The sequence below is a fragment of the Panthera onca genome, chromosome F2 (assembly GCF_046562875.1).
Source record: "Panthera onca isolate mPanOnc1 chromosome F2, mPanOnc1 haplotype 2, whole genome shotgun sequence".
Classification (NCBI taxonomy): domain Eukaryota; kingdom Metazoa; phylum Chordata; class Mammalia; order Carnivora; family Felidae; genus Panthera; species Panthera onca.
Genome location: NC_138356.1, coordinates 81,647,247 through 81,672,365, shown reverse-complemented (window position 1 = coordinate 81,672,365; position 25,119 = coordinate 81,647,247). Strand labels below are relative to the sequence as shown.

Sequence of the window (25,119 nt, the reverse complement as noted above, 5' to 3'; positions counted from 1 at the left end):
GGAGGGGCGGGGCGGGGCCTCTCAGCCAGGGCCGCCAGGCGCGTCCGTGGCCAGGCTGTCCCCTGGAGAGGGATGACCTAGGAATGCTCCTGCCTGTCTGGTTCCTTGGCTCCCGATGACGGCTGCCAGAGGTGGCCCTTTCTGGAGACATGCCCCGCAGCCCGGAAGTGAAGCGCCTTGCCTGCGGAGCCCAGTCGGACCTGTGGACACCCACAGGGAGGGGCCGGCAGTGTCCTGAAGCCGAAGCCGGAGAGGAGGCGCCCTGGGGGCCACCCCGCCGGCCCAGGGCCTTACACACCCGCCTTTTGGTGCCGTTCCAGGGCCAGGGGTCGCCCCCGAAGGCAGTGGGACACCAGAGCCCGGCTCACCGCCTGCCACGAGCCCGAGGAAGGACTCTGCCGGCGGGGCCCACGGCCGGCTGGCGGGGCCCGGCGCCACACGGGCCAAGAAGAGGAAACCCAACTTCTGCCCGCAGGAGACAGAGGTCCTGGTGTCCAAGGTCAGCAAGCACCACCAGCTGCTGTTCGGCACGGGGCTGCTGAAGGCCGAGCCCACCCGCAGGTACCGCGTGTGGAGTCGCATCCTGCAGGCCGTGAACGCCCTGGGCTACTGCCGCCGGGACGTCGTGGACCTCAAGCACAAGTGGAGGGACCTGCGCGCTGTCGTGCGGCGCAAGCTGGGCGACCTCCGCCACGTGGCCCACGGCCCCGGCCGGCTCCAGGCCTCGGCCCTCACGCCTGTGGAGCAGGTGGTGGCCGAGACCTTCTCCTGCCAGGCCCCCACCTCGGAGGGCCTCGGCCTGGAGCCGCTCAGAGGTGAGTGCCTTGCCCCGGCCGTCCGGCCGGCGGGAGGCGCAGGCCCGCGGTGGCCTGCTCGTGGCCAGGCCTCGGTCCTCCCGCCACGCTCTCCTCCCCTCTCCTCTTCCCCACCTGCACCACCTCCGGTGACTCCCGCCCCCGGACTCGCGCACTCGCCTGCCCGCGCGGGGACAGCCTTCTGAATGTCCGGGCGCGGCAGGTGAATCCACCTCAGCCCTGACCCTCGCGGCTGCAGAGCGGGGAGCCGGGCACACGACACGGTCGTGTCGAGACACGGTCTTCCCCCGAGGACTCCGCCTCCTGCCTCTGGACCCCGGCCCCCAGGAGGAAACGCGTTTCCTGTTGCTGTCCCGTGTATGCGCACACACCCGAAACACGCGGGTTTCGAGCGCTCACCCCACGTCACCCTCTGTGCCTCGGCGTGTCCCTCTCTTGCTCTCCTGTCCCGTCCAGGGCTCTTAGCCTGCGCGTGAAGTAAAGCGCTCCCGCCGACTCTCTGGTTTTAAGGCCTGGGTGGTAGAGCTGGGGTTTGGCCTGACGTCCAGAGCCGGCCCCGCGGCATCGGGATGCGGCGGGGGTGGGGGGGGCGTGGGCACCTTGAGTTCTCTGGGGCGTGCTGCCCTGTGGGGGTCGCTTCTCGAAGGTTCCTGTCGGGCACAGGGGGTCGGGGGACCCGTGGAGGTCCAGCGGGGCGTCAGAGAGCCCAGTGGGTGGGTCCCAGACAGGTGCAGGGTCACGCACAGCAGTGGGGCTTTGCAGCGGCAGCAGCCTTGGGGCCAGAGGCGGAGGAAGGCCAGTGGGGAGGGGGAGGGGACGGCAGGTACAAGGGAGGTGTGGGGGGCGTGCAGGTCATCTGTGCGTGACTCCTTGGTCATCGGGAGTGCCGGTGTTAGGTCCTGAGGACCGTTTCTGAGTCCGTACCTGGTGTTTGGCTTTGAGACGGGGCCAGAAAATACACAAAGAACGTCAGAAACAAAACGGAAGCAGACACGTGCTTGTGCAGCAGACAGGACAGGCGTTGCCTCGCTTCTCCCCCGCCAGCCCCGCATTTGGGGACGTCGTCTCCGCCGGTGGCGGGCAAGGCGGTGGTCTGGGTGCCGCTGCCTGCGGTGTCCTCAGTGGCACCTGGTGCTGGCCGGGGGCCACGAAGCAGTGGGATCCCGAGGCTGAGGGCCTCCTGCTCTGTAATGTCAGGCGTGGACACCTCCGTGGCCTGCCGTGGGCAGCGGGAGAGCTCGAGGTGCCCAGAACCTGTGCCTCCGTTCCTTGGTTCCCGTGTTCTTCCCGGACGGAGCCCAACGCTCGCCTCCCTCCTCCAAGACCGGACTGCTGCCCCGCACCCCGAGCTCGAGGCCCCCTCCTCCCTGGCCCTGCTGACCCTGAGCCCGCTTGCGGCCCTGCTCTGGCCCTGGCCCTGGCCCCGGCCCCAGACTGAGCCCTGTGCGGTCCCTCGGGCTCCCCTCTGCCTCCTGGGTCTCCCCTTCCCCCCGTGGGGGGAGGGGGGCCGGTGCATTCGGCTCAGGGTGGAGGTGCTCTCACCGGTGGGGGACCCAACCGCACACCTTCCTCACAGCCCCGCCCTCCGGCTCCTCCCCCTCCAGCACTCTCCCCCTCCCCCTCCCCCCAGGTCCCTGTCCCCGTTGCGGGCCCTGAGGCAGGAGCGTGGCCCCCCCTGGCGGGGCTCCCTACGGGCCCCTCGGGCCCTTGGCTCCCAGCACCGGGCTTTCCCGGCTTTGCGATGGTTGTCCACACACCTTCTCACCTCCCTGGCACCGTGGCCTGCCGCACACCTGGGTTTCGGGGGGCGGCTGAGCATGTGTGGGAGGCTCCATGGTGTGGCCCGGGTGCAGGTGGCGGGCCTCGCTCCGCACCGGGGACGTCCTGCTGCCCGCCCAGACTTGGATCTGGTCACATGGCCTTTCTTCCCCAGAGCACTTTGCGGGGGGGCTGTTGCTGCAGAACAAGGAGACGATCTCTCCGGGAGAAACAGGAAAGTACAGAGTACCTGTGTATTCAGGGTCATCCCCCTGAGATTTGGTGCTGTCCCTGCCTCTCCCTGGAACGCAGCCCCTCCCTGGGTCCTCCTCGGTGCCCTCAGCACGGGCCCCGGGCCGAGAGCCAGGCCAGGCGCCCCCAGCCCCACACCTCCTCTCGCCCTGTCCAGTGGGGGCTCCCTGCTCTTAGGAAGGAGGACGCCTCTGATGCTCAGAGGATCCCGTGCTGTCCCTCTTTCCTTCCTGTGCCTCATGCACACGTGGGTCGGGATCCACACCCCACCCCCACCGCCGCCCCGCTTCCTCCCTCCGCTTGGTGCAGGGGCAGAGATCCAGCCTGTGTCCGCAGGGTGAGTAGACCCAGAAGTGGAGCGTCCTGTGACGCCCGAACGTGGTGACTCCGGTCTGCTCTTAGAGCGCCTCGGTTCTGAGTTTCCGCTCCGGTTGGCAGAGGTGGGGCTGGCCAGGGGGTCTCCCTGTGCTTCTGCTCCAGCCGTGTTCTGGGGTGTGGGGTGCACCCGGTGGGGCTCCCCGTGTTGTGCACTCCCCGTGTTGTGCAGCTGTGATGAACATGTGAGGCTCAGAAGGGGGATGCCCTCAGGGGACTGGTCCCCCAGCTCTGCTCACTGTCTGCCCCAGTGCACGGTGGCCCCGTGGGGTGGGAGGCAGGCGGGCACTGGTGACCCCGCTGGGTTCCACGGAATCGGCAGCTGCTTGGCTGGGCCCGGAGGCCAGAGGTGCGTGGTCCCCTGTGGAGGCTGGGCTGTGTGTGTGTGTGGGGGGGGAGCCGAGGGGCCGGCCAGGGGGCCTTGTCCTGCCCTTTGCCGCTGGTGCCCGTTGGGTGTGCTTGGACTTGCCCTCACTGGGGGTTGCTCAGCGTGGGGCTCGCACATCCCTGCGTCCTGTCTGTGGGACGGCCAGTGTCGTCCGGGGAACGGGCTGCTGCTGTCATCACCAGCCTCCTCGGGGCCCTGGGTCTGTGCGGGCGCGGTGCTGGCGGACCCCCGGCAGCCCACCTGGGCAGCAGTGCCCGCGCACTGGGCCACTGGCTTTCTCCCAGGCCTGTCTGCTCTGGACCCGAGAGGCCCCCTGACTTCCTTGCTCGTCCCGCGTCTGGGGCACCGTACTGCCACTCGGCCTCCTCCTGCCCGGCCCGAGTGGGCACGCAGTCCTTCAGCCAGCGCTCGGCAGCGGGGCAGAGCCCAGCTGTCCGGCCGGCCCACGTGACGGGGCGGGTGGGGGCGATGTTTGGCTCCAGGGGGCTCCGGTGCTCCAGCACTGCTGGGTGGGCCGCTGCCTCTGGACCCGGCGGCGTGAAGGGCAGGTGTCTGGAGCAGACGTGGAGGGGACAGAGGGCGTTGCCAAGTGTGCGTTGGAAGCCTCGAGTCCCCGTCCTGCCCTGGGCACCTGTGTGGAGATGCTCAGGCGGTTCCCCGGATTTGCGTGCTCAGGAAGGAGCGTCCCATTGTCTCTGCAGAGGGCGGGGGTGCTGGAGGGCCGTCCGTGTGTCTGTGTCCCGGGAGCCTGTCCTGCTGTCTGCCCTGATGGATGGTTTTGTGGTTGCCAGCTTTTGGCCGGGTGGAGGTACTGGGAACATTTGTATAAAATCTTTGCATTGACATAGTGTCACTCTTGTGGGGGTTGATTGATAAACTTTCCAAGAAAGTGTCTAAGAAACTGGCTGTCCCACTATTGGGTCCTGTAGCCATGAGCTTGGGTTTACTCTTCATTCCCACCACCACTTGGGGTTGATTTTGGTCTTGCTGTACTGGGCTGTTGGAGGGGTCGGGCTGTGCTGGGGTGGGGCGGGGCTTGCTGGGGGTGGGGCTGTGCTGAGGGGGCGGGGCTTGCTGGGTGGGGCGGGGCTGTGTTAGGCTGTGCAGGGATGGGGAGGGGCTTGCTGGGGGGGCGGGGCGGGGTGAGGGTGGCTGGGGGCGGGGCTGTGCTGAGGGGCGGGACCGGGTGAGGTTGTGCTGGGATGGGGCGGGGCTTGCTGGGGGGTGGGGCGGGGTGAGGCTGTGCTGGGGTGGGGCGGGACTGTGCTGGGGTGGGGTGGGGCTGTGCTGGGGGCGGGGCTGTGCTGGGGGTGGGGCGGGGCGAGGCTGTGCTGAGGGGGCGGGGCTGGGTGAGGCCTGCTGAGGTGGTGTGGGGCTGTGCTGGGGGCGGGGCTTTACGGGGGTGGGGCTGTGCTGAGGGGTGGGGCGGGGTGAGGCTGGCTGGGGGGCGGGGCGGGGCTGGGTGAGGCCTGCTGAGGTGGGGTGGGGCTGTGCTGGGGCGGGGCTTTACGGGGGTGGGGCTGTGCTGTGGTGGGGCGGGGCTGTGCTGGGGAGGGCGGGGCCTCACTTCTGTGTCTGCCCACACATCACTGAGCATTGCCTGGTGTCTCCTCTGCTGTCACCAGAGGCTGCCCTGATCTGTGGGCCTTCCTGTGTTGCACATGTCCGTTGCCTCTGAGTTCAAGGGGCCCGTCTGAGATCTGGACTGCAAACCTCTTCTGCAGGCTCTGGACTGCCTTTTATTTAAAAACTTTTTTTACGTTTATTTGAGATAGAGCAAGTGAGCGCGGGGGAGGGGCAGACAGAGAGGGAGAGGATCCCAAGCAGGCTCCGTGGTGTCGGCGCAGAGCCCAACACGGGGCTCAATCTCAAAACCCGTGACCCGAGCCACCAGGTGCCTCCTGGACTGCCTTTTATTTTAATTGTGTCTTTTTTGAAGGTTTTATATTTCAGTGTTACCAGCGTTTTCCTTGGGATTTCTGTTGTCTGTATCCCACCTGAAAAGTTCTTACCCACAACAAGGCCGCAAATTGTTGTGATTTGAAGTCTTACAGTTCCAGCGTTTATGTTTGCATCTGTGAGCCAGGCTGAGTGGGTTCTCAGTTTTGTTGATATGGGTCGGGGTTCAGTGGCTGTCCAGTTGGTCATCATCGTTGGGGGAAATGACTGAGTCACCTCGACGCTTGTGTCTGAAACCCCGTGACTGCTCACCTGGGTGTTGACCCGTCCGTATCGACCTGGGTCTCCACTTAACATGATACGGAACTGCCTTGACTGGAGTAACTATAAAGTGAGTCCTGAATCGAGTCGGGAATTGGTTTCTCCTGTTTTCTGAGGGTATGTGTAGAATTGGTATTATTCTTCCCTTAAACATTTGGCGGAATTCTCCAAGGAGGCATGTGAGCTGAGCATTTTCTTCGTGGGAAGATTTGAGACTGCAGTTTCTTTAACCTTGCCGTGTCACGTTACATGGTACAGCGTTACAATGTTGCGGTATCACAATGTACACGCCCTAGCATACGTGTTAATGTTGTAGCCATAGCGCGTTATGGTGCTGTGGTGTTACGTGTTACAGCCGTAGGTGGCAACGTTGTAGTGACACAGTGTTATGTGCTGTCGCGTCACCGTGTCACCGTGTCACCGTGCTGCAGTGTTGCCCAGGTTTCTGCTGCTACTCACATGAGTCAAATTTGATCATTTGTGTTTTCAAGGAACTTACCCACGTCATCAGACTTGTAAAACGTACTGGCACGAAATTGTCATATTGCCTTAGTATTGTTTGAATGCCTGTATGGTCAGTAGTAAGACTGCCTTTTTCATTTCTGGTATTGCTGGTTTGTGTTTTCTCTGTTTCATACTTGACTCGTCTCACTGTGAGTATATCAATTTTATTGATTGTTTTAAAGAACCAGTTTTTGATTTCATTAATCTTCTCTATTTGTTCAATGTTGAGTTAATTGATTTTTGCTCATCTTGATGATTTCCTTCCTTTTCCTTACTCTGGGGTTAATTTGCTTTTGTTAGATCATTGACGTGAGACCTTTCTTCTTCCCTAGTAACGGGTATTTATTGCTGTAAATTTTTCCCTGTGCATTGCTTTACTATACAATTTTGCATATATCGTGTTTTCATTTTATTCATTTAAAAATATTTTCTAATCTCCTTTGTGGTTTATTCTTTAACTAAGGGTTGCTTAGAAGGGTATTGCTTAATTTTCAAATAATTCTCTTTGTTTCCAGTTACCTCTCTGTTATTAACTTCTGGTTTCGTGCTGTCCTGGTTGGCGAATGTTTCATATGGTTTCAGCTGTTACACATGCATCGGGACCTGCTGCACACTGGAGGTGCATCGTGTCTTGTGCGTGTTCCCCGTGTGTTTGACAAGAGTGTGTCCATCTGTCGTTGGGTATGAGTGTCCAATAATTGTCACTCGGGCCGAGGTGATCGACGGTGCCATTCAGGTCTTGGTATCCTCACGGATCTTCTGTCCCCCGATCTATTTTCTGCTGAGAGGATGCTGATGACCACGGCCGTGGATGTGTCTGCTTCTCCCCTCAAGCCTGTCAGTCTGTGCCTCGCACGTTTTCCAGCTGTGCTGTTAGGCGCGTTGAACGTTGAGGATTTTGTCTTCTTCATCCATTGCCCCCTTTGTCACTGTAAAACCTTCTTTTATCTCTCCTTTCATGTGTTGTTCTGAATTCTCTAATGTTAGCGTGGCAGCTTTCACACAGCCATGTCACACAACGAATCTTCCGGTCCCTTTACTCGTAGGTGCGTCTGATTTTCTGTAGGAAGTGCCCTCCTCGTAGCCCGTGTATTTGGGGTTTGCCCTTGGCCCCATCTGACCGTCTCCGCTTTGCCCAGAGCGGTGGCAGTGGTGCTGTCCCGTAGGGCCTTGGTGATGATGGCGTGGCCACCGCTGGCCACTTGGGGACCGCACGGGTGCCTCAGGTTTAGGCAGAAATACCGATATGTTCAGGCTTACATCCCCCATCTCGATATTTGTGGTATTTCCCTTTGTTGTTTGGGGGTAATTGTGTTGATGATGATTCCGTTGCTGATGATGGTAAGTCCGCTCTTGGCGTATTAGTGACCTGCTCCGTTTGTGGTTTAGCGCTAGCCGTACCCACACCTGCGCTCGCAGCCTGCCTGCGGGTAACACGGTGTCGCGCCGCGTGACGTGGGAACCTCACAGAGCCGACCCCGGACGCCACGTTGTTGCTGGAAGCACCTGGCTGGCAGTTTGCTTTATCAACCGATGGCGTCTGAGATACCTTTAAAATGAGACGTGTGCCTCTCCCGCACTCTGCTTTCTCGTGTGGATCCAAATTGCCTTTTATTGTTTCTTTTGACCCGACAGACTTCTTTCAGCTTTTCCTATGGTGCACATCTGGCTGAGACAGTCTCTCGGCTCTTTTGTCTAAAATAAATCTTTATTTTGCCTGTATTTTTGAAATATATTTCCATTGCATGTAGAATTTTGGTCGAAAGGTGTTTTTTGTTTTCTCTCTCTTGACACTTTGAAGATGTCCCTGCAGCGTGTTTGGGCTTGGCTTCCGCGGCTCTGACGGGGGCGGGGCGACCTTTGTGTTTCCTTCTGGGGTGGGGTACGTGCCTCTCTGGCCCCTCCGAAAGGGGCCCCTTCGCCACAGGCTTTCTGCGGTTTTGACTACTGTGCTTTGGGCTTTAAATTTTTAATATATGCATTTTTAAATGTTTATTTTTGAGACACGGAGTGAGCAGGAGAGGGGCGGAGAGAGAGACCGACGATCTGAAGCAGGCTCCGTGCTGACAGCAGTGAGCCTGATGCGGGGCTGGAACTCACGAACCGCGAGGCCATGACCTGAGCCCCACAGGCGCCCTTAGACTTTAGTATTTATTCTGCTTGTGACTTAATGAAGTTCTTGGAACTCGGTTTTTATTGGACGGAATTTGGATACTTTAGGTTCTTACTTCTTGAAACTCTGCTCCCCTCTGTGGCTCCGTGGCTGCCGGGTCGCCGGGTGTCGCCCCGAGGTGCCCCGTGGCCCTGTCACCGCAGGGAATCTCGGTGCAGCATCGCACCCGTGGCTGACCCCGTGCAGTGGGAAGTCATTTCAATGTCTCCTTGGGTGTCAGGGGAGGGGGGGTGGCAGGCCTGTGGCCTCTCCGGGTCTCCCCTGCTGCTCTGCACGCGCCTCGGTGTCCCGTCAGCCTTTTGCAACTTTTATGCCTGTTTTTCTGCACTAGTGAGGTTGTCCGCCACCATTTCTGGGCCTGATTTCCTGTTGAGTGACCTTTCTCGCGGTTTGGGGTCACGTGCTCCTGCCTCTTCGTATGGCCCGCAAGTTGCGAGTGTGAATTTTGTGTCCTCCCTCCCCGGGTTTGGTTATTCTCCTTGCGGGAGGACTGGACTCTGTCCAGGGGCAGTAAACCTGCGCGCGGGTCACGGTGCTGTTTCAGGGCACTTGTGCTGTGGCTGCGGCCTCCGCGGGCCCTGCCCGACGCCGCGGGTGCTGGGTGGTTCCCTCTCCTCTCTCCTCGTGTGACTTCCACCCACGCACACTGACCCTGTGTGGGGGAGGGGGGAGCGGCCTCCAGCTTCTTGTGCTCCCCGGGTCCTCGGCCGAGGGGCGTCTTTTCCTGTGTGAGCACAGACGTGTGCTTGGCCAGGGACCAGGGCACCGGGACCGGCTTCTGGAGCCCCTCCTGCCTCATCGCCTCAACCCTGTCTCCTGCCCCAGGGCAGCCGCGGCACCTGCCAGGCCCCGGAGTCCCCCACCCCCGGACCCAGTGACGCCAGCTCCGCTCCGACCCGCCCTCCTTGCTCGCAGTCTGGACTTGCTTGTAGGAGACACCAGGCGACGAGCCGTGGGGGCCACGGGGCCGCACTAGGGCTGTCTGTGGTCAGAGCACCGCTTCCCGGCTTGCATGCAGGGGAGGGGGGGCCTGGGCCCTGCCCTCCCTCCCCCCCCCCCCCCCACAGAAGCTCAAGTTGATCTTCCGCCCTGCGTTGTCATTCCGTGAAAAAGTGGCTTATGTTTGGGGGATTAATGTCCCTGTTCCTCCTCTGTGTTTCCTAAGCTGGTGGCCAGCCCCCCTCCATCCCCAATCATGCCCACCAGACGCGACATCCTCCCTCCGCCCCTGCGAGTCCCACCTCCTCCAGTCCCATTACCTCGTCCTCCCACCCTCCCCCAGCCCCCGGTCCCTGCCCAGCATTGGTCCCTGTGCTGCATGCAGAGGCCCTGCTCGTGCTGTGTGGTCACCGTCTTGCTGCTTCCCTGTCCGACGGCTGCCTCGGTGTGGGATCTGGGCACACGTGCTCCAGGTGAACCCGGGCCCTGAGCGCCCCAGCCGCGTGTATGCGGACGCCGGCCTCTGTTGGGGTTCCGGCCCCTCCTTGGCGAAAAGGAAAGAAGAGGTTAAGCTGCCCCCGCAATAACAAGGAGCCTCCGTTCCCCTCATGCAGCCCCCCCCACCCCCACGGCTCCCCCCCCCCCACCCCCGCGGCTCCCCCCCCCCCCCCCCCCCGGCTGTGGCTGCGCCCCCTCGGTGGTGTCCCTGGGAGGGACGTCACACCCCATCGTGTCCCAGCCAGGGAGAAGGTGAGGGGCAGTCCAGGGCTCCAGCCTCCTTGTGAGAACAGGAGGGGAAACTGCCCTCGGTTCTCTAATTCCAGGGTGAGAATTAGTCACGCGGCCCCTCCTGGCCGCAGGGGGTGTCCCGGGCTGTGTCGTCAGGTGCCAGGACCAGGGAGGGGCCGGGTCTGAGGGAGACAGCCCGAGTTGCCCCACAGCTGCAGCCGGCATCTGGCATCCCTGGCATCCCCTCTGCTGAGGTAGGAGTCCCCCACGGCCTCCCCGCGGCCTCCCCCAGACCTCCGTGGAGGTGGAAGGCCGTCTGGGTGGGGGACTTGCTGTCCTTGCTGCGGGGCTGGGATGTTTGCCAGTCCCCCCCCTCCCCCCGCACCTGCCCTGTGCATCTGCCAGCTGCCCCCTCCCCTGGTTTCCACAGTGGCTCCGAGATGTGCCCCAAATCCCACGGTGGTGGTGGTGTAGACCAGGCTGGCATGCCCACCACCGCCCTGCTGGGGGCCTCCCAGGCGCAGGCACCTGCCCGCTGGCCAGAGTCCATGCCGGCCCTGGATGCAGCTCCTCGGGGCAGTTTTGACCCAGCCCCCACTGCCTGCTGCATCCCACCCCTCCATCCCCTGCATCCCTATCCCCCCGCCCCTCTACCCCTCACCCCTGCCCCCCACACCCCACACCCCTGGCCCCCACACCCCAGCCCCTCGCACCCCTGTACCCCGCTCCCCACACCCCTGTCCCCCATACCCTGCCCCCCTAACACCCCTCGCCCCTGCCCCTCAGCCCTGGCCCCCCTATGCCCCTACCCCCTGCCCCCCTGCCCCCCACATCTTGCACCCCTGCCGTGCTGCCCCCCGCAGCCCTGCCCCCCACACCCTGCACCCCTGCCCCCGACACCCTGACCCTAGCCAGTAATGGGCCGGATCACCCGCTTGCCCGCCCCGGTGGAGTGGAGGCTGGAGAGCTGCATCTGAGGCCTGGTCTCCTGCTGAGACCCTCAGCAGCCCTGCCCCGCCCTGCCCTGTGGGAGGTAGCTCTCCTCACCTTTGTAAAGGCTGCAGTTCCAGTCCCCCCTCTGCCCTTTCCTGGGGCCACTCTCTGCGCCTCTGGGAGCTCAGCCTGGTCATCCTTGGTTTGGACACAGAATGTCTCAAAGGCCATCAGCCGGTGTCCTCTGGAAAGACGCATGCCCCGTGGGGTCAGGAGTAGACAGGGCACCGGCGGGGGCAGGACTTGGCCCAGGGCACGGGCCACGGTGACGAGCCAGGGGACGGGCTTGAAGAGATGTCCAGAGGAAGGGGGCTCTGAGAAGGGTGGCTGTTTGTCCCAGTGTAAGTGGCCTCTGGGATCACCTACACACAGACCTGGAGAATAGGAACGATTCTTGGAGCTGGATCTCTCCTCCCAGCATTTAGCGGGTGAGGCAGGCGGCCAGGCTGCGCCCCTGCCTGTGTCTGTCCTGTAGGAAGACGCACACCAGCCTCCCCACGTGTGGGCTGAGGCTGCACAGCCCAGGCGGGGCCCGGAGGCCACAGCCTCCCACCCGTCTGCCTCTGCGTTAAGCTCAGAGTGTGCACCCTGACCTTGTCGTGGTGCACAAATCCCTGTCCGGGTCTGGCCCATTCAGGCCGAGGCGCCAGCCTCCCTGGGGGCCGGTAGTAGTGGGTAGTATAGACACACGTGGGAGTCGTTCCTGTCCCAGGCTCCATCAGGTGAGGGGCCCTGTGCGTCCCGTTGCCGGCCGGTGGCAGCCTTTCCAGGTTCTGAGAATGAAGCCACCGTGAGTGTCTTACACAAGCTTCGTGCGGGCACGTTTGTGTTTCTGCGCGTAGCTACCCAAGAGGCCGTGGCCACGGGCCGGGCCTCGTCCCGTGAAGGGGGCAGACTTTTCCGTAGCGTCCGCAAGACTTTCGTGCTCGCCTGGTGGTGTGGGCCTTCCCGTCCCCCCAGGAGTGGGTGGTAACCACACGATGTTCGGCGTGGTCTTTCAGATGGAGATAAAGTTCACACAACGTAAAATTCACCACGTTATCCACCTTCACGTGGACGTTTCTGTGGTTGGTGGCGTATCCTGCAGTGTGCACGACCATCCCCGCGAGTAATCCAGAACGTTCTGTCACTTCAAGAGAACTCGTACGGCCGTCAGCAGCCATCCCGTCCCCTGGCCCAGCCCCCGGCAGCCACGGGTCTGCTTTCTGTCCCTGGACCTGAACTCTTCCCGTACGCGGAGCCGCGTGGTGGGAGGCCCGTGTCCGGCCGCGTTCGCTGGTGCGACACCGTCGCTGTGCTGTCGCCACCCGCTCCTTCTCGAGGCTGCGTGGTGCTCGCCCTCGGCTCGCACCCCACGTCGTCAGATGCCGGCCGTTGGGTTGTTGCTGCCTTCTTTGTGTTAAAAACGTGTGTTTATTTTGAGAAAAGTCACCTGAGCACGAGCCAGGGAGGGGCGGAGAGAAGGGAGAGGGGATCTCAAGCCGGCCGTGCTGTGTCAAGCACAGAGCCGGACGTGGGACTGGATCCCGTGAACCGTGAGATCATGACCTGAGCAGAAATCGAGAGTCGGACGCTTAACGGATGCTTAACGGGCCGCCCCCAGACGCCCCCATTGGGTTGTTTCTGTTTTGTGACTCACGTACAGCTGCAGTGACCTTGGCTGTGCAGGCTCTCGTGTGGGCCTGGGCCCTCGTTTCTGTCAAGGGCGCCCCGTGTGCAGGTGCAGGGGCGCTGGGGGCAGCTGGTGCCCGGGTGGGGCTTTTCTGAGGGGCCGCCCCTGCTTTCCTCCTTCTCCAGGGGCTTTGGGTGCCCCGGGGCGGGCTTGCTGTTCCCTCTGTGACACCGTGGGGCCACCCCAGCTGGGAGGGTGTTGCTGCCCCCGCTCTGTGAACCTGTGTGCTCCCTCTCCTGTCTTCTAGCCACCCGGGTGGACCCAGGTGACCTCCAGGAGCTGTTCCAGCAGACATCGGCCAGCGTCTTCCGGATCAACTCCAACGGTGAGTCCGTGGTGGGCCCAGCCTCACCCCTCCCCACCTGGCCGCCCGGGCCACCGAACACGCCCCAGGAGGTCGAGGCGACTGGGGGAGGTGGCGTGCCCACCGCCCTCTCCTGACCCGGCCACCCTGCAGCCCAGACCCTGTCGTCTCTCTTAGGACAGTATGGGCTGAGCCCTGGGGTCTCAGGGTGGGGCAGGGAGGGCCCGTGTGTGCTCCCTGGCCCGGCTGCTGTGATTTGGACGCATCCCTGAGGGGGAGGGCGGCCTCAGAACCTCCCTCAGACCGTCAGTGCAGGTCAGCTCACGGTCGAGGGTACTGGGGTCAGGAGCGACAGTCACGCCTCATGGGACTGGGCCAGGCCTTATCCTTATTAGCTTCTGCAGACGGTAGGGGGGGGGGGGCGGGGGCAGGAGGACATGGGGACACAGGGGTGGCTCGCCGCACTCTGTGGGTGAGGGCTGATGTTTGCCGTGAACCCTGAGTTCTGTCAGGCCCGCCGGAGAGTGCTGACCAGGAGAGGAGAAAGAGATCCCCAGACCCAGGGGCCCTGGAGGCTGAGGGCCCTGGAGGAGGCTCCCAAGAGCCTTTGCGTCCACAAGGGCCTGGGGGCCTGTGCCCGAACAGGGGGAGGGTCCCTGCCTGGGAGGTTCTGCGGGGCTGGGGCTGGGCCGTGGCAGAAGCTGCCCCCGGTCACCTGGGTGGTCTCCCTGGCCTTGGCCCCCATGTCCTGGGGCCCCCCCGGCCCTCCTCTGCTGGAGTCTGGGGGTCTCCGGGGGGGAGGTCTTTCTGTTCCTTACGTCCTTCCTTTCTCCTGGCAGTGACCTCCTTGGAGCAGAGCCTCCGGTCCCTGGGGACACCGAGTGACACGCAGGAGCTGAGGGAGAGCCTGTGAGTGTGCGATCGTGGGCGTGGCTGTGGGCGTGCCCGGGTGTGCCCTGCACCCCCTCGCACGCCTGCCTGTCCACGTCCCGGCGCGGCAGCTGCCCGGACCCCACACCTGCCCCACACGCCCGAGGGCCAGCCCCGCTTGCGCCCCGAGCCCGAGGCCACGCGTGCCCGGCGTCACCCTCTGGGGGGCACACTCGTGCCGCCTGCACGTAGTGGACACACGGGCTGGGTTGGAGAGTGGCTTTGTGGTTTTGATTCTGCCCCCAGGGGCTCCTGCTGGGGTTGCCTAGAGGCCGGCCCTGGGTTGGGTTGGGTGAAGCAGTGGCCTCGGGTGAGTTCCTCTCCTGACGGAAAGGCTTCTCGGGGGCTGGGTCCCCGGGGAAGAAGGAAGGGGACCTCTGCAGGGGGGTAGCCTGGCTGGCAGGGGGCAGGGGGCAGCGCTGCTCACGCCCTGCCACCCTGGGCCTGGCGGGACGTGACAAGGCCGCCACGTGGTCCCGGCATGGCGTGGGTTGGGGGGCCCCGAGGCGGGGTCCTGAGACTTGCCGTGAAGCCGGTGTTCCCCCTGCCACCTTCTTGCCAGGGGACCCCGGGCGGGTCCTGTGCGAGCCTGGGCCTCCTGCCTGGGAAAGACGACGGTGTGGATGCCGGAGCAAACGTGCTCGGGGGGGTGTGGGCCGCGGCCAAGACCTCATGTCTCTTCCTGGCAGTGATGTCCGTTGGAGAGGTCACGGCTCCCTCTGTCTGTTTATTCACCCACCCGCCTCGCCCACCCGCCTCGCCCACCCGCCCGCCTGTCCTCCGGCCGTCCGTAAGGGCTGCCTGAGACCACTCCTGCCAAGTGTGGGGGTCCAGAGCTTGAGGCAGCTGAGGGCCCTTGCAGATTCTCTGTGCAACTCTTTTTTTAATTATTCTTTTTATTTCTTTTTTAAAATAACGTATTGTTTTCTGATTGTGGAAGTAGCATATGCTCATTATAGGAAATTTGGACACACAGGATGTCTGAGGAGGCACTGTTAACATTTTGGTATTTCCTGCCAGCCTCTTCTCAGATCCTTACGCGTCTTGCAGATTTGGATTTCAGTGAATAATGTTCCGGTCCCGCCTTTTGCTGTTCGGGTTCTGGGGTGCGTGTGCCCTTAATCACACACTAAAAACACGCTCCGTGGAGCCGCGGAGGACACTGTCCAATGTGCGCAGTCACTGCGCTGAGACCTGGAGCCGTATCTGTGGCTCTTCCCGTTTGTCAGCTGCATGACCAGACCCCGGGAGGGCGCTGGGGTTGGTCTCCGTGTTTGCCTGTTCCGGGGTAGGTCCCGGAAGTGGTGTCCCCTGGTTCAAGCGATGGCATTTTCAGGGCCCCTGGCCCTCAAACACGTTTCCTGGGCTGTGTTGCCCAGCTGGCCGAAGGCCGACGTCACCAACGTGGGTCTGGAGTGGAGAGCGGGCTCCTGCCTTCCCGGCCGGACTCTGGGCCTGCCCGCGGTGACTGAGGGCTGTGGGGGCCTCTGCCCCGTCCGCCTCCACCTTCAGATGCAGCCACTCTGGCCTTTAGCACCTGCCTGCCCCGCACCCCCTCCCCTGACCATACCCACCCCCCCCCCCACCCCCATCTGGCTCCTCCTCCCGAGGGGCAGTTCCTAACCAGGCTACAAGCCTGGAACCTTCCAGGGCCCCATTCATCGTGGACCGTTAGTGTTTTCTAAACGATGGAGACCAGCATAGGGGGCCAAGCAGCTCTGTTTTCTCCACGTCGACATTCATTGGCTTTTTTATTTTGCCAGATAAGGACATTTTAAAAAGTCCGTTATGGCATCTGTCATTGCCATCATTTTGTGGAAGGCAAGACATTTCAGTGCGACGGAAGTAGATGGGATCCGGTCTTGGGAGAGAGGACGTTCCTTCAAGATGAATAAAGCTAGTGACCTGTGAACCTCAGGGCTGAACGTGATTTTCTCGCCTTGCACGAGACAGGTGTGGACTTGGCCATCTTTGTCGGGACCGTGGGGGACCCTGCCTTGGGCACACCATCGTAGGCTCCCAGGTTGGCCAGGGTGGCCGGGTTGTAGCTCTCTCTCCCCCGTGGTGTGAAGCTAGGTGACAGCGGGGCCTGGTTTGTCTGTCTCTTGGGGGTGTCACCCAGAGTGCTGTTGAACAGATGGATGGTCATTCCAGGAGCCCTGACGGGAAGTCTGCCCGCGGTACCCTCAGCCTTGTAACCACGCAGCGGGGCGGCCCTGGCTCCTGTCTCTAGGGCCCCAGGCACGGCGTCTGGATGACCTAGCTGTCATCAGCCTGGGTTCGCAGCCGACAGGAGGGCCCCCAGCTCCGGCGCTCTGCTGGTCCCGGCTCCGAGCAGGCATGGGGCTGGGCACACTGCCCGAGTCCGGTGGTGGTCAACGCCCAGACAGGCCCTCCCCTCTGATTCTCACGGTGCCATCTGTGAACGGGCCGTGGGCCCCGGCCTCGCTACGACAGAGCGAGGGGGTGCCGGGGCACTGGAGGCTGCAGTGAGCCGGGCTCCAAAAGCAGAAAGCAGACGCAGGTGGGCAGCCCTGCCTGGGGTGCACAGGGGTGCACGCCAGCCCCCGCCTCCCACCCTTCCACCTTCACGGGGGGCATCACTTCTTCCAGAGCCCTCCTGGTGCCACCTCCCTCAGGGGCTGCGACTCACCTTCCTCCACCCGAAACACCTGGCCTCTTGCGTCCTGCTCCCGTGACCACAGACGGCCCCGGGCCGTTGTTCGGGTACAGGCCTGAGCCCGTGAAGCAGGGGACCCTAGGGATGCATCGGCCATCCCACCCTCCAGCACGGCTTGCCTCTTCTACTCCAGAACCCCTCCCTCAGCGCACCCCCACAACGCCCCATGGTGCTCTCCCCCGTTCCCCGTCGCACCCCCCAGCACCCTGCCGCCTCTGGAGCCTGGTGCCTGGGCCGGCTTGGCCCTAGACCCGTGTGCTGACGGGCTGCGGCAGTGGGGCGTGGGGAGGGCCAGCCTGTCCCCTCCCGGCTGCGTGATAGGCCCTGTAACCTGGGTGGGCCCGGACCCTTCTGGGTGATGTCCTGTTGGAGGAGGCAATGACGGCGTCTGCGCCTGGTGCTGGGCCCGGCCCCACAGAGATCCAGTCAGGCCTGGCTGCAGCCTGATGATGATCCGGGGGGCGGGTGCAGGGGGTGGGTGCACACTGGGAGCAGAGGGTGGTGTGGGGAGGGTGGCAGTGCTCCTGGAGGCTCTGGCGGCCGCTGGGCCCACAGCTCAGGGTCCCTGCCGCAGTCGCCAGAGCTCCAAGCCCCTCCCTCCCCGTTGCTGGAGATGGTGGCGTCTCGGGACTGAGGCCTGTGTGTGGGCGCTCACCAGTCCACTGGGTGTTTTGTGGGGTCTCCGCCTGGAGACGGGCTGGATGGGGCAGGTGTGCGTGGGGGTAGGTTGGGTGGTGTGGGGCCCTGCCCCGTCCTCACGGGGGTCTCGGCAGTGCCCCCTTCCCTTAGTAACCGGGCCGTCCCACCTGAGTCACAGGTACACAGGTGCACGTTTGATAATGGAGGCCACGCCTGGCGGGGGCACCTGATGGGGTGCCGAGGGCCCGGTCCCATCCCTGGAGCCGGACTCTGTTCGCGTCCCGGCCCCGGCGGCCGCCCTCCGTCTCCCTGGGGGGCTTGCACCCTGAAGGAGGGAGGTGACCACCCAGTGTTCCGTTCCTAGTCTGTGACAGAGGGGACCGTCTCCCTGGGGCTTTCTGACTGGCTGCCTCTGGTCTGCGGGGCTGTTGGCCTCACCCTGTGCAAGTCGAGGTGGCCCTGAGCGGGGGTGTCTGTGAGAGACGTCTGCCCAGCTGCCGCCCAGGGTGCAGGGCCGAGGCCCGGGGTGCGGGGTGTGCAGGGAGGGGGTGGGGCCCTTGGCCCAAGTGAGCAGCCCTCCCTCTCCTCCCCACGGCAAGGATTTGTGTGTCAGGATGGGCACCCAGGGGACCAGGGGGGCCTGGATCAGGGTGGTCCGCACCACGCGGGCCGGGGCTCTCGGAGGGGCTTCGTGCCGACGGCCCGGTGCTGCTGCAGGGGCACTGGACAGGCTCTGTCCCTCCTCTTCCCAGAACTCAGACCACCCGAGCTCCTGACTCCAGCCTTTCCACAGCTGCGCAGACACCGAGCCGGAGTTTGCTCGAGAACTGGGGGGGAAGGGGGGGCGCCCTCTGCAGCCCGTTCTCTTACCGCTGATCTGTGATGGACCCTGATCACCTGGGCTGACCGGAGACCTGCCCCTGACTCCTTGGAGCTGCCTCTGGGGTCGGAGCCTCACCGACCAGGTCTTTTTTTTTAAGCACATGAGGAAACTGAGGCTGGGGAGGGGAGGGCTTTCTCGGGGCCACGGAGCGAGAGCAGAGCTGTGGAGGACCGTTCCCCGGGAAGTGGACGTGGTGTGCACCTGTCGTCTTGGGCCTGGAGACGCCATGGGGACCTGGACGTGATGTTGGGCCCCGTCTCTAGGGGAAACCGAGGCCAGTGGGGCCGAAAGCCACAGAGCTGGTGAACCACAGGTCGGCAGGGCCAGTGAGGAGGCCTGTGCTGCCTCCAGACGTCTGGGACTCTGCCGGGAACACTCAGAGCTGAGGCGACGCCACAGCTGGGGCTGGCGCGTCTGGAAGCTTCTTTACTGACGATGGGCCCAGCCAGGGCAGCACCCGCAGCGTCTGCACACAGTCTCTTGTGGCACGGCGGCCTCACGGTGCTGCTTCAGCACAGGGCTCCACGCAAACGCTGCTGCAGAGACGGTGGAGGTGAGCCCCCTGGACCAAGGAGAAGGGACCTGCTCCACCTCAGGGGAGGCTCTCTTTCCAAGCTGCCATACACTGTAGAGCACAGTGGTCGTGGCACGTTCGAGGAGCCAGGAGGAGGGGCCTGCATCCGAGTGAGGTGTCCGTGAGGTGGGCACAGGGCCTTGTAGGCCTGGCAGATGGCTTGGGTTTTATTTCCAAAGCAGTGGAAAGCCAATAGAAGGTTCTAGAAGGCAGTGGCGTGATGGATGCAGGCTGTCACTGTGGGTGGAGGGAGCCCCGGGCGGCGCCTGGAGAACTGCCCCCTCAGCCTGGCAGGTCAGGGGCTGTAGACAGACCCCTCCACCCCAGGCAGCCAGGACCCCGGAGCATCCCCGACGACCAAGCAGCTGTGAATTATGCAGTGCTGCGGGAGAGGCTCACCCCTGCCCGCGGGCTGGGTACGGCCAGGCTTCCAGGCTCGGTGAGCACACGCTGGGCACGTGGCTGGGCCCATAAAGCACGGGCTGTTTGCTCCTGGTCTCCCCGAACCTGCCCGAGGGCACAGCCCCAGGATGGCAGAGCCCCCTTCTGCCCGGGCCTCCTGGGGCTCTTGGATTTCGTGGGGAAAGGGGGCAGGAAGGGGAAGCGGTTTTTGAAAGTATCCAGGAAGGACTGGGGAAGGTGCACGGGGACTGACTGTCAGATTTGGCAGAAGGGAAGGTCCCCGTGACCGTGAGAAGGCACGGGGTGCGTCACATTGCCCCACGTTGTGGCACAGACCCGTCCACTCCTGCGTACGGCCGAGTGATCTTCCATTGTGTGGACACGCCCTGCCGTGGTCCCGATGCTCGTGCCCCTCCAAATCCTTAGGTTGGAACTAAGCCCAGGGGGATGGTGTCGGCAGGCAGGGCCTCGGGGAGGCGAGGAGGTCCTGGGGTGGAGCCCTCGTGGGTGGGGTTAGTGCCCTTGGGAAAGGACCCAGAGCTCCCTCGCCCCTTCCACAGACTTGTCTGGCTCCCTGAGGCCGGGGGGCGCCTGGGTCCTGCGGGCTGCCTGCTGTGTGTCCCGTCCCGTGCGCCCCTGAGGTTAAGCCCCTGGGAGTGCCGCGCGGGTAGGGGTCCTGGCTAATTGATTTGGTTTGATGATTATCCAGTTCCAGCACCGTTTGTTGGGAGGATTTTCCTTTCCCTGTTGAATACTTGGGCACCTTTTTCAAAACTTGCTGCACTTGGTCTGTGCGGCTGTGTTTCGGGTTATTCTGTCTCATTGACACGTCGGTCTGTTTGACGGCACCACGTTGTCTCCATCACCGAACCTTTATAGGACGTTCCGGTGCCAGCTGTGGGAGCCTGCAGCTTTGCTCATCTGCGGATGGAGTTGCTTTGGACACTTCCGGTCCTTGGCATTTCAATATAAATTTTACAGTAGCCGGTCAGTGCCTGAGTTTTCAGTCCTGGTGTAATTTTAATTAAGATTGTATCGAATCTGTAGACCAGCGAAGGGAGAATTGACATCTTTACGATCGAGTTTTCCAACCCGTGAGTGTGGTCAGAATTTCTTTCATTTATGTACTCTCCTGTTTAGCTGTTCCTCTTAGGTTAGCGTGTGTTTTGTCCAATTTATCGTTAGCAATTTCATACTTTTTATACTATTACACAAATTATTACTGTTTAAATTTCACTTTCCAGTTGTTGGCTACAAGTACACAGAAATGCCCCTGATTGTGTGTCGCCCTGTGTCCTCGGACTTTGTTAGATTTTCTTTATCTGATTGGACAAGTTCCATTCTTTTTTTGAGTTTTCTTAGAGTTTCCATAGTGAATCGATGTTGAATTTTGACAACCGCTTTTTCTGTATAATGTATTGGGATGGTTTTCTCCTTTCAAAATTTTATTCTGTGAATATGAGAATTTCATTAATTGCTTTAAAATTTTTTTTAAGGCTTATTTTATTTTTGACAGAGAGTGAGAGCATGTGCATGCAAGTGGGGGGGGGGGGCAGAGAGACAGAGAAAGGGAGAGAGGGAGGCCCAGAATCCGAAGCAGGCTCCAGGCTCCGATCTGTCAGCACAGAGCCCGATGTGGGGCTGGAACCCACTAACCGTGAGATCATGACCTGAGCCGAAGTCGGACGCTCAACCGACTGAACCCCCCGGGTGCCCCTCATTAATTGCTTTTGGAATGGTAGGCCAACCTTGCGTTCCTTGGATGAACTCCTCTTGGCCACGATGTATCATTCCTCTTACGTATTGTTGGATTCAGTGACTCTGGTGTTAAGGGTTTCTGCTCCTGTGTTTGTGAGTGATGGGAGGTGTTTTTTCTTCTAGAGTCTTCGCTTGGGTTCTGGTGTTGGTGTAACGCTTGCCTCAGGAGAGGTGAGCGGTCCATCGGTGTTTGGGGAGCATGTGGTGTTGGTACAACCTCTGCTTTAAACATGTTGTGGAGAGGCCGTCTGTCCTTGGGTGTTTGTGGGAATGTTTCTAAGAACATATTTAAGTCCTCTGATAGAGACAGAGCTACTTAGGTTTTCCCTTTCTTCTTGAGTCCGTTTTGACGATTCGTGCCTTTGGAGAAATTTTCATGTTTTGTCTTAGTTATGAAATCTGTTATCATAATAGATTCGTAAGACCTCCTAATAAACTTTTTCATGTTGGAGCTGGAGTCCTGTTCTCTCTTTTAGTCTCGGTATTGGTAATCTGTGAGTTTTTTCCTCAACTTGTCTAGACAGAGTTGTGCAGTTTGTTTTATTTTTGCGTAGTTGACGCGGTGTTTCGAGAGCTGTGCAGCTTTTTGGTACTTTCAAAGAATACTTTGTGATTTTGTGGATCGCTTCTATTACTGGTCTGCTGTACTGCATTAACTCCTGAGCTTCATCGTGTCTGTCGTGTCTCTCCTCTTCTACTTCCTTTGCGGTTGGCGGCTGGCTTCTCGGGCAGCCGTAAGACATTCATTTTCCGTCTTCTCTGCTGTGGGCAGGTGAGCCCCGCTTCCCCTTCCAGGGCTGCTCGTGCCGCATCCGCGGCTCTCGTCCCTTGAGTTTCATTTCCTCCCGGTTTCCCTCCGTTCATGGCGGCACAGGTGGCCTGCACCAGACGCCGCTCCACGCTGCGTCTCTCGATGGGGTTCCTTATTAAGACGAGCAGCATGGAGGTGGGCCACGTCCAGACGTCCCTGTGGCCCTGGCTGCCTTGCCCTGACCGATGGCCGCCGCCCCCCCCCCCCCCCCCCCCCCCCCCGCCTCCGGAGCCCCAGTCACTTCTGGGGTGTGCTGGTTGCCATCCCTCTGTCTGCCGAGGGCCTCAGCAGAGTGGTGTGGTGCCTGGGAAGGGCCGGGTTGGGTAGGGAGGCCTCGCTCGCTGCACGAGCGGTCGCCGTTCCTGGGGGAGACAGCTCACCGCCCCCAGCACGGGAAGCGGCCGACCGTCTCCTCACACTATTTCTGTGTTCTCGCTAGAGGCTCCGCGGAGCCGCGGGCATGGCTGGGCGGGAGCGGGGGCACTTTGTGACCCGTTCCCTGCCAGGAGTTTGGTGGCATCAGGGAGGGCAGAAGTGGAGAGGGCGGTGGGGGCGGGGCGGGGGCGGGGCGGGGGCGGGGCGGGGCGTGCCTGCCCGTCCCAGTTCGCGGAGGCACTTGTCCCACTGCCCCCGCCGCGGCAGCGTCCTCTGTCCAGGCGGCTGCGTGCACCGTCCGTCAGGGTGCCTGAGGAGGTGGCAGTGGGGCATGGGCAGCGAGGCAGGGGTCTGTCCGGCACGTTGGGAACAGGGAGCCGTGGGACCGTGTGACACAGGTGGGGACTGCACTTCTGCAGGAACACACGCGGCCACGTCGGGGAGCTCAGGGGTCCGGAGGGTGTGGGGGAGCTGCGGGCACCGAGGGCGTGGGGGGGCCGGCGGAAGGCGGCCCGAGTCTGGGTCTGGGTCAGGTCTGAGGGCCATGCCTCCCTCAAGAATGAGAGGAGAGACGCTTCGGGAAGAGCGGCCCCAGGGCTTTTTCTGGAGGGACAGAGCTGCCCCGAGCTGCCGTGGGGGGGCCCGCGGAGGGCGGGCTGGGAAGGGGGTAGGGCGGTTTGTGCACATGGACGTTGAGATGTCCGCTGGACCTCCGGGGCTGTTGGAGGGGCTGGGCCCGAGTTCAGGCCCAGGTGTGGGTGTGACTGGGGGACGGCGGCACACACGTGACTTCAGGCCATGAGGCCGCATGAGAACACCCAAGAGTTGAGCCCAGGGAGTGAAGAAGGCGGTCCAGGGTCTGAGCCCCCAGCTGAGACACAAGGAGGTCAGAGGGACGAGGGGCCAGCTGAGCACCTTGTGCAGGATGGCCTCGAGCTGGGAGGGTGCCACGGGGCGTGGGAAGGAGTGTGGGAGCCACGGGGTAGGGGCGGCAGTGTGGGCACCAGGGGGTGGGGGGGGAGTGTGGGGGCCAGGGGGTGTGGGAAGGAGTGTGGGGGCCGCGGGGCATGGGGGGCAGTGTGGGCACCAGGGGGTGGGAGGCAGTGTGGGGGCCGCGGGAGGAGGTGCGGCAAGGTGGATGGAGGGCTCGGTGGGTACGACTGTGTTAGTGAACCCTTCCGCTGGCGGCAGGGGGCTCACACGCTGCATCCCCCAGGCCGGCCTGGGGTCTCCTTCCTATCCTACTCCCCCCTTCACCTTCCGGCGTGGGCGACTCCCCCTCTTTATGCCACATGCTTGTACGGCCCACAGGCAGGGGTCAGGGACCCAGGCCCACGTCTGCCAGATGTCCACCTTGTCAGATGGTGCCCCCACCCCCACCTCTGCCACACGGGGTCCTGCAGGGAGCAAAGGGGAGCATCAGGCTGCAGCTTGAAGGGTCAGGAGGGCTCTTCTCTGGTGTCTGTCAGGCCCAAAGCCAGGCCAGGGTCCCTTCCTTGCCCCACGTGTGTGCCTGCAGAGGCCCCAGGGCTGGATTTGCCACCCGCCCCCCCCCCCCCGCAACTCCCCCCGGCCCCGTGTCACTCCATCCAGAGGGACAGCGGTCAACCCAAGCAGATGAGGGGCTGGTCTTTTCAGTCCCTTCCAGGTCACCCTCGGAACCGTAAATTGTGAGCGGGGGGAGGCCCGGGCCCAGCCTCCCTGTGCTCCTGGGTCAGGAGGTGGGAGTGTCCCCCCAGCCCACAGAGCCGTGGTCCCAGGCGTGTCTGCGGCCCCCCTGCTCCCCCAGGTTCCCGACTGTTGCTGACCCTGGTGGGGGGTGGCCCTCTCCCCAGGGAGGGCTTGTGGCTGGCCTCCTCGTGCTTGTGGCCGGCCTCCTCGTGCTTGCCTGTGGGGTGTGGGGCCGCCGTGCACGGAGGGGGTCCGTCCCGATCCAGGCCTCACTCCTATCGTTCTCTCCCCCTTCCTCACCCCTGTCTCTGCCCCAATTCTCTGCTCCCTGCTGCCTTCTCCGTCTGTGGGGGTGTCTGTCCGTCCCTCTCTGGGCCTCCAATCCTTGTCCCCTCCCATGGCCGCTGTCTCTTGTGCCTCTGGCTCTTTCCTTCCTGGGATTCTCCCCTCCCGTGTTCTCGTTCACCACGCGTGTCTCCTGCCCCCCCCTGCCCCTGCCCTCGTCTGTCTGGCCACCTTTCCTCTCCGTCTCCCCCTCCGTCCGTGCTGGTCCTGCTCCCACCCCCACCCCGTCCTGGCTCAGGCACGCGGCGCAGCAGGGGACCAACAAGACCGTCGCGGCCAGCGCCAGCGCCTTGAAGCAGATGGCGGAGCTCCTGCGGGGCTGCTCCCGGGTAGGTGGTCCTGGAGGCCGTGGGAGGGGGGCCGTGGCGGGGGGCCCCGGGGACACCGACGTGCCCAAGATGCCCACGCCGGCCTGGGATCGGCCAACGTGGCTGCACGGGCCGGAGCTCAGCGCGCTCACTGGGCGCCCACTGTATGCTGGGCGCTGCTGTGGAGTCCGTGTCCCTGCTGGGTCATCCCGACGGAGACGGATGAACTCCCCCCCCCCCCCCACATCTCCCTGCCACCCAGCCTGCCAGCCCTCACCCTCTTTGTCACCACCGTCATCTCTGTCCTCGCCAACGCCGCCGCTCGTCATCAGAGCGCAGGCATTACCGCTGTGGTCACCTTCACAGCCCTGACCCTCATCACATCTCCCTGTGGCCCTCCCCCCTGCAGCCCCTCCCCCATGGCCACATCCCCTCTGTCCTGCAGCCCCTCCCCCCACAGCCCCTCCCCTGTCATCTTCACCGTCGGCCTCTTACTTCCCTCCACCCCCATTTGCTAGGTCAGCGCACCCCTGTCTGCTGTCCCTCCCCGCCCTGCCCAGTCCCCAAAGGCTGGAGGGCGCTTGTCACGAAACGGTAAATACCCTCAGACCCTCAGCCGCC

At 62.8% G+C, this 25,119-nt stretch overlaps 1 protein-coding gene across 12 annotated transcripts in view; it reads left to right on the top strand.

The window, feature by feature from the left end:
* Nucleotides 1–25,119, top strand: part of TSNARE1 (t-SNARE domain containing 1) — a 151,603-nt gene that overhangs the window by 43,961 nt on the left and 82,523 nt on the right. For 11 of the 12 annotated variants that reach the window (XM_060611428.3, XM_060611426.3, XM_060611424.3 and 8 more), the window contains 4 exons: nucleotides 321–815; nucleotides 13,066–13,143; nucleotides 13,962–14,031; nucleotides 24,429–24,519. In XM_060611428.3, coding sequence (XP_060467411.2) covers nucleotides 321–815; nucleotides 13,066–13,143; nucleotides 13,962–14,031; nucleotides 24,429–24,519 — 734 coding nt within the window. The remainder of the gene's footprint in view (nucleotides 1–320; nucleotides 816–13,065; nucleotides 13,144–13,961; nucleotides 14,032–24,428; nucleotides 24,520–25,119) is intronic. The other variant, XM_060611430.2, reaches the window with a different exon arrangement.